Here is an 11,514-nt window from a genome sequence, read left to right on the forward strand (position 1 = left end):
CGGCCGGGCCGGCGCCGCGCCCCTGCTTGCGCGCATGGGGCGGAGGCGGAGGGGCGGCACCCCCTCCCCGGACTGGGCGGGGGTCCTAGACAGGCCCGGGGCCGGGAGCGGGGGCGCGGCGCCCCCGCGGGCGGGCGAGTGACACGATCATCTCCTTTTCCTTTAAGCTTGCCTGTTGCCGACGCCGCCGCTCCAGCCGCGCAGCGGGCATAACACTGGACCGCCGAGCCCCGGGCCGCGGTAGCGGCGGCTGAGCGCCCCCTCAGATGCCGTGACCCCCTGCCCGGGGGCGGGGGCCGGGGCTTCACCGGCCGGGGCCGCTCCCGCGCTCCTCCTCCCACCCCTCTGCCCGCCTTCTCCCCCTCTCCCCGCCCCCCGGCCCCGAACCCCGCGCACCTCGTCTGGGGACGGGGCGGGGGGGGGGGCAGGGCCGCCGCTCCTCCCCGCCCCCTCCTCCTCCGGCCTCTGGAGCGATTTGTCAAACTTCCCAATCCTCCGGCAGCGCGGTCCTCCTCCTCCTCCTCCTCCTTCACCACCTCCTCCTCCTCTGCCTCCTCCTCCCCCCGCGCTCCTCCCTCCCCGCGCCTCCCTCGCCCGCCCTCCTTCTTCCCTCCGCACGTTCGGGGATCGCGGCGGAGCGCGGAGCGGGGGGGACGCGGAGAGCCGGGGCGCAGCAGCATCCTGCGGGCGGCCGCTCTCCGGGGGGGAGGCTGAGAGCCGGCCCGCCTCGCCCCCCCGCGGGCCCGCCGCCCCTCCCTCCCTCTCCTCAGCCCGGCAGCGGCGGCGGCGGCGGTAGCGGCAGTCGCCGGAGGAGCATCATGCCGAGGAGGAAGCAGCAGGCGCCCCGGCGCGCAGCAGGTACGAGCCGCTTCCCCTTCCTCCTCTCCTCCGCCTCCTCTTCCTCTCCTCGCCCCGCGTCTCCAGCCGGCGGCGACCCCGCTTCTTGCCCCGCTCCTCGCCCCTCTCGCTCTGGCCGCGCCGAGTAACTCCGGGGCGCCGGGCTCGCTCGCCGCTCTCCTGTCTGGTGCGTGCGCCCGCCTCACGGACCGGCGCCCCCCGGACGCCCCGCTGCGCTCTGCCTCCCCACCCCCCCGCCCCTTCCCGCTCGCACCCACTTCGGGAACCGTGCTCGCTCGCGGCGAACTGAGCCGGGCTGGGTCCCTGCCTCCTCAGCTCTCTGCCTGGCCGCGGAGAGAATGGGAAGGAGCCCTCTTCTGTCTCTTTCTGTGGGGGCGGACGGGGTCACCTGAGTTCTCCGGGACACCTTCCGTGTCCTCCCGCGGCCGGCCGGCGGCGGACTGCCTGGTGTCTCTGCCGAGCGAAAGAGAGCGAGCGAGTGAGCGAGCGGGTCCCTTTGGCCACCTTACTGCTAATCCGATTGATTCTTCATTTATTGGGCCCAAACCGGGAACAGCGGTGGAAAGCAGAGCGCACAGGGTCTGGGTATTGTCAGATGACTGTCAAGTCGATGTTAGATGCTGGCGTTCCCTTTTCCCTGGTTTGTTTTTGCTCACCCCCACCCTCCTTCCACTGCTTCTCCCATCCTCATCTCCTCATAGCACTTAGTTCTGGGACGTGTCTGAGTACTTTCTCCCCATCACCCCCCACCTCTTTTTTTTTTTTTTTTTTTTCCAGGAGTGTCAACTCCTTTTAAGACTGAGCCGGGTTTTCTTTTCTTTTCTTTTCTTTTTTTTCTTTTCCGGAAAAAGCATCATTGAAAGCAAAACAAAACCCACACACATAACATTATTTTGCAATAATGTCAGTTGGGGGCATGTTGCTTTGGAAGAAGGGTTTCTGGCCCTTTGCCACCCTTGATTTGATGACTGATTGATTGCCCATCACGCTGCTGCCTTTGATCTATTCATTCCCAATAAACATCAATAAATCACTTGAAATGGTGAGGCCAAGCTCTGTGACGTCACTAGGGCCCTGTCAGTGCAACTTCTGGGATTTGGGGCAGATTGCTGAGAGGACCACATATGGACAGGATGTATTTTGATATGAGTAACAGTCAGATGTGCAGAGGTTCAGATGCTGCCTGAAGGGGAGGGTTAAGTGGAGCTTCGTTTCTTTTCTTTCCTTTTTTTTTTTTCCTTCTTTTCTGTTCTTGGCTTTTGTGGAAGAAGGGAGGGGAGGGAGAAGGGTCAGGGCATTGCTTGGTGCCCTTTTTGGATGAAAGTATGGTACCCATGTTGCCCGGGAGCGCCTGTAGTAGCCCTGGGGGTGATGGTGATGGTCATTTCCATCCCGTCAGCCGGCACTGCCAGTAGAGCTCACACACCGGCTGCATCTGAACTTGAGTCTTCTCACACAGGGTCGCAGAGAGGAAATGCTGTTCTTTCTTCCCCCCAAAATGTCCTGTCCTGTTAGTGTGCTAAGACAATCGTAGAAGAAAACAGACTTGGTCTGGGGCATATGTTACAAATTTTGCTTTCTGTCCTCAGGGTTACCCAAATTTAGAAAGTTTGAAAATCCCAGTAGTGGTTGTAGGGAGGGTGCCGCCTCTCAAGTCACCTCCTGGCTGGTGCTTTTTGCCTATCCCATCTTCTACTTTAAATTCCAAGCTCAAGCAATGAGCTTATCTACCCAAAATAAACTCTCAAAGTTTGGAGGACTCCTTCACAAAGTTGGGCAGTAGGGAGTGTCTTGGACTGCTTCCAGTCTTTGGGATTTTTTCTTTCCTTTTTGGATGCACATTTGAAGGTATCTGTGTGCCTCAATCAAATGAACCATATGTGACTGCATCTTTACATTTGGTTTAGAATCCTCTCCGCCGTTGCTTCATCTTTTCTCTTCTACCTTGCCAATCTGAGACTCTTATTTGATGAATTTCTGCTAAAAATATTAGAGGAGGAGGAGATGTGCTGTTGGTTTTATTTATCGATTTTTTTTAAAGCAACCTGTTCACTAACCTTTTTGCACCTTTTAAAAAGCCAGCCAGGAAATCTCAGGTCAGTTAAGAAATATTCATTATATAAAAACTTGACTGCACTACTAATAGGAGCTGGAAGAATGGTTTTGCTCTATCAAAATGACCCGTCAAAACAACTTTGTTTCATATTTGATTTAATTGTCTCTCTCCTGACAGGCACATTCATCAATAGCTTAATGGTCAATCAGAAGTTGGCAGCATGAGTGCTTTTTTTCTTTCTCATACCCTGGTTTTGGATTTACTTTATCAGAATGCCTCTGCCTAATGGACGTGTGGAGGAGGGGGGGAATGTCTGAAGGGCTACTTATTTAGGAGAGTGGAGGAATAAAAAAAACCTTCCACATCCAGGCTGGTGATAAGTATGCACAGGCCAATAAGTGTGCTGTGTGAGTTTGTTTGTTTATTTGGATGGACAAGAAACTTCCCATTTTTTTCTCCTTTTTTCAGTTCTCCTAGCTGCAAGTTATAAGGTTCATGCCTGCTTTTGTGGCATACTGGGAGCGATGACAAATTGATTGCTTTGTACTGATAGAGAGTGGGAAAAAAGAAAGATGTCTGCTGATTGGTAACTGGAAATCCATTCCCCAGCAACCTTGAGGAGACTCGAGAATTTTTCCCCCCTCCAAACTGAAAGGTCCGCTCAGCCATAAAAAAAGAAAAGTTGTTTTGCCAGCTTCATTAGTGTTCACCTAATTAGCTGTAAACCTGATGGATTCCTGACAGCTTTAATGATTGGAGATGACAAGCTCGACGCAGTGTCATCCAGCAGAATTAGGTTTGCAGCTAGTTTGATGTAATCAAGTTGATATTACACAGTCCTGGCTGCCTTTAGTTGTGCATTAACTCAATTTTCTGCTGCAGGTGACAAATGGGCTTTGGTACCTGGATAATCATGTCATAGGAATTAGGGCCCTTTTAATGGTCTGGGGGTAGAATAACAACCACAAAGGGCTGAGAGCTGGGGAGAGCGTGCAGACATAGCACACAGGTGCACACAGTTTTTACATCTAGGCCAAATGTAACACTGTTCTCCAGAACGCCAAAGTAGGCTCCAAGAATCCCTGAAAAGACGTATTTCTGCCCTTTAGGATTTTTCTCTTTTTGATAGAAATTATGCACGGCTTAGTGTCTTTTCTTAAAGCGGAGAGAGAAATTTCTTCACCTGCTGAAGAGAAACCTGGGCAGGAGTTTCCTTTCTCCAGGCATGTAATTTTAAAGGGCTGTACATTTGTGCTGGACAAATGCCATTGCCTGTAGAAGTTCAGAGGAGCGGGGTTACAGAGGCCCCTGTCCTTCGGGCAAAACGACCATTTTCCCTCTCTCCTATGTGTAGCATTTGTTTTTCAACAAGTATTTTTTGAAAATACCGGAAAAGAAAGTCAAGCAGTACTTAGTAGCAGATCACGTTTTATTCTTTCCTGTTCATTTTCTGGAAGGAAGTGTAAAATCATTAAAAAGCCATTGCCTAAAGTCCACCCTCCCCTCAAAAAAAAAACAATCCAACAAATGACAACTTGCCACTGACCTTTTGAGTCTTATTTGGTGAAAGAGAATAACCTTCCATGGAGTTCTTAGGTGGTCCCACTGCAAAGGTAAACCTTCAAGCATCTTGACTTTTGTCAAAGTGGTTTGGACCCCTTAGGACCTTCTGGGGTAACAGATCACTGTGGGTCCCCAAGGAATAGGATAAGCTCATGGTGGCACAGCCTGGGGGTTTTTACTTTGCCGGTAGACATGGGCAAACTAAAAGATGGCACACCTGGCGGTGTCCAAGTAACACCATCCCAACCTTCCTAAGTCTTGGCCACATATCAGGCAGCTCCAGAGAGGAGCTTTTCTCTCTTGGAAGTACATGGAGCTTTCAGGAAGGCATTTCGGCATCAGCCTTGGGAATTTATTTGCTCTCAAACCTGCCACACGTCTCTCCTTTGGACAGACGTTCTACCCTGTAGCAAGGTGACAAAATGACTGGTTTTGGTCGCTCTGTGATTCCCCGCACCCCTTTTCCTACAAAACGAAAGGAGCAATGTGAATTCTAAAAAAAAGAGAAATCAAGAAGCTGAAGGAGAAAAACAAAGAGGGCAGGAAGCAAGGCTATTCCCCTGGACATCCACACAGGGGAGAGAAGCTTCCCGAATCAGCTGCTGTGCCCCCATTATCTTGACAACTGTCAGTTAGGGCTTCAGTGCTCTCCAGGGCCACCCTTGATTGTGAGCAGTTGATGTTGTCATTTTGTTCTCAGTTTTGCCTTGAGCGTGCTCGTAAACGGGAGCCAGGTAGTCAATAACTGATGTATCAGCAGTTATTCCCCAAATTGCCTCACAAGTCTGCATTTTTTCTCTTTTTTTACTAAAGATTGTTTTGTAAACTGATTAGAATGAAAGGTGACTGCTCAGGGCCGGGGGAAATGCCGTGAAACCCAGGTGAGTTCCCAAAATGAAAACCCTTCGTTTCCCCTCCCTCCCCTTCTGGGTTTCTGGAGGGAGAAGGGTCACCTTCTTGAGGGCGAAGAGCCTGGCCCTTTTTGGGGGCCTTTGTCTTTCTCTGGTGTCTGGCAGAGCCAGGCTGGGGCGAGGGCTGTGGATGCAGGCGGGGAAGGAGCAGGGAGAGGATAGGAAGTCCTGGTCCTGGTGCCCCACAGCCATGTTTAATCCAATAACAGGAGCAGGCCAGTTATGCCGAATGTAGTTTGTGAGGCTTTCCTGCTGGCCCATTTTCATTCCTGCCTGTCACTGGACAAACTATAAAAATAGCTTTAGTCTTGTAGTAGAAAAAAAAAAATAGGGTGTGTGTCTACTCTCTGTGTTTTTGTGCAGCCCAGGTAGGTAGGCCTTTCAAAGAAGCTGTTTTGTAACACCCCTGTACCATCATCCTGCAGCCCGTGCAAGGAAATAGGACAGAACAACACAGTGGTATCACTCACCCCGGACCCTCTCAGGTGTTCAGTGTGTGTGTGTGTGTGTGTGTGTGTGTGTGTGTGTGTGTGTGTGTGTGTGTGTGTGTTCTAGTTATGCTCCAAATTGTGGTTTCTCTGTCTGAAGTTAAAAATGAAAGGTGAATACAATATATTGTATTTGGTAACAATGATATGGACTGGTACATCGAGACAGATAATGTGCAGTTGTAATTAGACTCAATAGACAGGCAGTCATTTTTAAATTCTTTTGACACATGCATAAAATAGTCATATAATAAGATAAGATGACAATTTTATGTTAGGTTGATAAAGTGTCTCGATACTTGCATTTAAATGTCTGTAAGCCTTTAAAAAAAAATCTAGACAGATTAATTCTAGTTTCCAGTATTTGCAGTTAGTCATTAAATTAATTTTCAAATTCTACTAAACAATGGCTATGAATATTTTTTTTTTCTTTCTGGAGTCTTCTACCTGAATTTTAAGGAACGGATACGTAGATTTGGTAGCTTTCTCAAATTTTTCAACAATTGTAAACATTTACGTTAGACATGGGTGTGAAAATTCAGGTTACTGTTTGTGATTAGAAAGATGCTATGCATTTTTGGAAGTTAAAAAAAAAACAGTAATAGAACATAATCTGCTTATGACCGCTTTCCTGAACGACTGTCATACTCCACTTTTAGGAATCTTTATTAGAAAGATTACATAGTGTCCTTGACCAAATATTGAATATTTTATAAGCCCCATTTAAAAAAAGACATTTTGAGCACATACACTTGATTTGATCAGCACTTAGATTCTCGGGTTTAATTACTTTCAATTCTGTAAATTATTTTAGTATTTCAACAAGAGTGGCCTAAGAGACGTATTGGGGGTCGGGAAAGCATTTTTCTGAAGGTCACATTGCCTGGACTTTTCGACCATCTCCTCACCTTATTTTTCTCAAATGTGCTAAGGTGTGGCCCTTGAAGAATAATTTAAATGTTTGGGCTTAATGATAAATTATTAATTCATACTGTCAGGACACATGTTATTAATTATGACTGTGTTTTCTTCATCCAGAACAGCTGTTGGGGAAACAGTGTAAGTTCAGATTGTCTTCAAGGGGGAGGGCGCCAAAGCAAGGAACTCACCGATGTCTTGTCATCATCTTCCCGATTCCCTTGCTTTGGGAATAAAGGATTGCAGGGGGCGGAGTGAATGGGGAGAGAGAAACTATTAATTCTAGACCAAGATGGGTACTGGCAAATGTTCACTAAGGTAACTTTTTAAAAAGCAAGCCTAACTCTCCATGCTCTGAGTCCAGGTGAGATTCTGAGGTGGTACCTGCTTCCTTCCCCAGTCTGGTTTTGGACTGGTTTCCATTCCACCAATTTCTCTTGTTTTCTTCTTCCTCTTGGGTAGACCGGAAGGTCACGTTCACAAGTTTATAGTAGCGGAAAGCAAACTACTTTGAATGCCTGTTTGTTCCCCAAACTGGATCCCATCCCTTGGAGAGCAAAGGGCTGTTGGGTAATATACATGAAATGACTCCAATTCATTTACTTTTGATTTTCCATCCCCGTCATTAAATCTAGTCCTATGTATTCAGTTTCCTCTGAGTTCTTTGAGAAATGCATGTTGCATAAAATAGGCAATTTTTAATGAACAATTTAATGTAAATGGGTTTTGAATTTAAATTAATATTAATGAAGCCTTGAGTGAATTTATTTTGCATACGTAAAGGCTTGTACGTCTTTCACCCATGTGCTTTCTCCTTTATGTAGTAACATTGGTTGGGTGGATTAACCAGTGCCTTCTAAAGATTCATGCTTAAAAAATTAAATTGATTTTATATGTCCAATAGTGCCAACATATTATTAGGCAAAAGGGTTACTTAAGTTAAGGGAAACATACCTCATTTTTGATTAAAACTCTCCGTCTCCATTGCCCTGCTCTTCCTGAAAGCTGCAGTTGGTTTGGCATTGCTGCCAGGGAAAATACACACCAACAATAGTTACTACAATCAAGATGTTTTCTTTCTTTGCCTTACCTCTAATGCATTATGTATCCCGGGATGATGGGAAGTTCTGTAATTAATTCTGTTAAATGTAATTGCTATAATCACTTTGATGTTACACATAATAAAGGTAATATGGTAAGCGCGTAAAAAATATAAACACCTTATTGTAACACTTCTGCTAAAATTCCTTCTCGTCACGTCTGGTTCATAGACAAGTGTTCTCAACTCTTTTCGGTCATAGGTGACAATTTATCCGAGCTGTATTCATTGGCATTCCAAAGGAGAGTCAGTGGTTGGAAAGGATGGGCCTTGGCTTGAAAGGGTCTTCAGGTTGGTTGCCTAGGAATCTTAGTTCCCCTTTCCTTAAAGATGTGGCTAGTTAAGAAAAGGTGACCATTATTTCTGGAGAGGAGAGAGGTAAACGTTTCAGAAGGGCCTATGGAATGAAGTAAGAGGTGTAGGAATGGAAGAGAGCTCTGAGAAGAATGAGAGTAGAGTTTTCAGATCAGGGGAGAGGCTGTTCTGTAGGTTTTCTCATCCTCATGGTGTGGGATTATGGGAAGTGCCGTGTGTGCACGTGTGTGTGTGTGTGAGAGAGAGAGAGAGAGAGAGAGAGAGAGAGAGAGAGAGAGAAAACATAGGAGCATGTGCTTATGGATATCAAGAGAAAGACACGTTTCTGTAACAGTGCAATAAGGGAAATTAGCACAGAATATATGCTTCGTTATTACTATTATTATTTATTACTATTGTTATACACCTTTCATGGGGGCATCTGAGGACCGTGCCTGACTGTTGCACATCCCGCCATGGAGTTGGCCGACGTTGCCTGTTTGACAGAAACCTGAGTGATCTTTGAGACTCCCCCCGCCACGTTTCCGTGCACCTACCCTGGATCCAGGCCACCGTAGGACATAAGTTTGCCAGAGACCCCAAGCACACAGTCCTTGCGGGATGTTTCCAAACACGTTCGAATTCTTCTTTGCCATCATAGCTTGCAGGAGGTGGAGGATGTGGTGGGAGAGGAACCTTGTCATTTAATTTTCTCCCTGTGGATAACCAGGAATCAACCTAGCAGGGAGGTTTGACCCCCACCATCAGCCAGGCCCTGTCTCACGTACTGCAAAGGCCAAGAGGTCTCACGACCCAGTGTTGGCCTGACGGCTTGGATGTGAATTCTCTGCATTTATATTTTGGTTTTTGGTGTGTTGTAACGCACGGAGTCTGTAAATCAGGCATACACAGAAATAAAATAAGGGAAAGTAGATGTGTGAGAAGGGGATGCCTCTTCTTCTTTGGAGGAAGAAAGAGGTGTTTGCGGATGGTGCTGAGATGCAGTGACAGCAAGTGGTTCCCTCGACTGTGCCTGAGGCCCGGGGAGCTGGGTCTGGCTCTTGCTTTCTCGGGCTGGCTGCAGACCAGGCTGGGAAATCAGGGTGCTGCGGAAGGCTGGGCAGGGCCTGTCTCCTGGGCACCAGGCCTAGCATCCCGGCCTGCCAGGTGAGCAGGGGCTGAGGACAGGGTCTGGGGGTCCCAGCCTGGGCCTGGGCTGCAGCGGGCCAGCCACCAGCCCTCCTGCAGTGACTTTCAGCTGGTTTTGATGGTGAGGATGATAAAAGGTCTGAGAACTCCATAGGCCCCTGTAATCAGGGCCAGTGCTGACATCCTTCTCAAGTTTGACAGCTTCTTCCTTTTCTCTCCTCACCGCCAAGCCTTTCTCAACTGAATTTCCCCGCCCTCCTCTCCCCTCCCTCCCTGCTCGCCGCCCACCCCTTCCCTCCCTCTCCCCCTTTCTGTATGTGTCTCTCTTGTTTCATGTTCTTGATCAGTCTCAGATGCCTGGAATTATTTTTTTTCGGGCGGGAGGGGGAGTGTTGCTTTAGGTTTGTGGGTTGGGCAGGTGTGAGAGGAAGTCTGTGTGTTTTTTTTTTTTTTTTGTACTGTAGGCCTGTTGCTAATTAATGTTCCTCCATAAGATTCTGTCGGAGTTGAGTAATGTTTTTGATCTTTATGCCTGATAACTGCATACTTAATGAGATTTCAAAGCTGTGAGTGCAGCTCCCTACAATTATTGACAGATGCCTTTTCTTTGCCATTGGGTTCAGCTTCATAAATCCTCTTGCTGTAATGAGGTTCAGCAGTGCCACCCTGGCAGTGAGCTAATGAAAGGGGGGAGGGCGAAGCGGCTCAGGGCTGTCTGACACATTTTTTTCCTTTAAAATTTACTATGCAGATGTCAAGCTGCGGACGATTACTTCAAACATGCTAATTTTTATCTTGCTTTTGTGTCAGCCCTTTGCCATGAAAAAATAAATAAATAAAAGGACTAACCTTACTCCACTTCATTTCTTTTCCTTTTTTTTTCCCCCCAAAGTCACATTTTTTAATAACCCTTGGTGTGTGACTGCTGGGGACTCTGACACGCGTGTGGCCTTTTGCAGGTATCCAGTGGCAGAGCCGTGTTTGGTGTTTTTTTTTTTTCTTCCCCTCCCCTGCCATCAGAAAGGGCGGGGGGAGGATAAGAGTGTGATTTCCCCAGGCCTCCCATCAGCCTGCCCTAAGTATGCACTTGAAACGTCGGAGAATTCATTTCAGAGTTCTGAAACTAGATCCCGGTGAAGAGCTGCGCCATGCCAAAGAGTCGATTTCCTTTTCAGCGGAGTCATACATCACTGACCCACCCTTCCCTCCTGACAGAATGACATATGTCATTTATCATATGGGCCCCAGCCAGACACGGGGAGGGGAGGGGAAGCCCGGTCCATGTGATGCTGCCTCGTCCTCCTCCTCCTCCCACTGTACACAGTACGGCTGGCTTGCAGAGAGAGCACTGCTGATTTGGCGAGAGGGAGAGGGAGGAGAGAGGAGAGAGGAGACTCAGGGGCGAAGGGAGGAGAGCCTGCTTCGTATGGATGGCTGGGCGTGTGGCGGGGCGGGCACGAGATTGGCAGAGGCATGGACGAGGTTATGTTCTTTCATATTGTCTGCTAAGCCACGCAGCTCAACCTCTGACGCTCTTCTCACTTCCCCCACCCCCCACATTCCTTTTCTCCTTTTTTCCTTCTTTTATTTCCCCCCCTTTAGTAGTCAAGGGAAAAAAAAAAAAAAGAACAAGCAGGGCTGACAGGTATCATTCAGCCTCCCTGGCTAGTGAGGGGTGGTATAAATGAAGCTCAGGGCTCCTGGCTTCACAGGATTCAGACATGCGTTATTGAAGATGGATGTTCCTTAAAAAAAGATTGATGGTGGATCCTGGGCTTAGGGTGCCATTTATCATTTTGAATATTATTTAGACTTGCCGTGTAAACCTGTAACTTGAGAGTTGGAAGAGCCGGGGCAGGGTAGGGGCCTGTGTGTGTGTGTGTGTGTGTGTGTGTGTGTGTGTGTGTGTTTCCATCGATTGGCCTTGAATTATCATTGCTGCTGACCAGACACAGGCCCTCCCATTTACAATACAGAAGACACACCACCTCCCATAAAGGAGGGACGGTTTAATTTTGAATAATTTCCAAGGACACAAGGAAAAATGAAGTATCTGTGATTTACACTAAAGCTAACAGGCAACTTCTCTCCCTCTCTCTCTCCCTCTCTCTCTCTCTCTCTCTCTCTCTCTCTCTCTCTCTCTCTCTCTCTCTCTCTCTCTCTCTCTCCCCCAACAGA

General features: G+C 48.1%; 1 protein-coding gene across 2 annotated transcripts in view; it reads left to right on the forward strand.

The window, feature by feature from the left end:
* Positions 1-681: 681 nt before the first annotated feature.
* The window catches only part of TSHZ3 (teashirt zinc finger homeobox 3), a 79,308-nt gene continuing 68,475 nt past the window's right edge, over positions 682-11,514 (forward strand). Inside the window, exon 1 of one of the 2 annotated variants that reach the window (XM_024132550.3) lies at positions 682-858. In XM_024132550.3, coding sequence (XP_023988318.1) covers positions 819-858 — 40 coding nt within the window. In that variant the 5' untranslated portion in view covers positions 682-818. The remainder of the gene's footprint in view (positions 859-11,514) is intronic. The other variant, XM_024132551.3, reaches the window with a different exon arrangement.

This window comes from Physeter macrocephalus, chromosome 17 (assembly GCF_002837175.3).
Source record: "Physeter macrocephalus isolate SW-GA chromosome 17, ASM283717v5, whole genome shotgun sequence".
NCBI lineage: Eukaryota > Metazoa > Chordata > Mammalia > Artiodactyla > Physeteridae > Physeter > Physeter macrocephalus.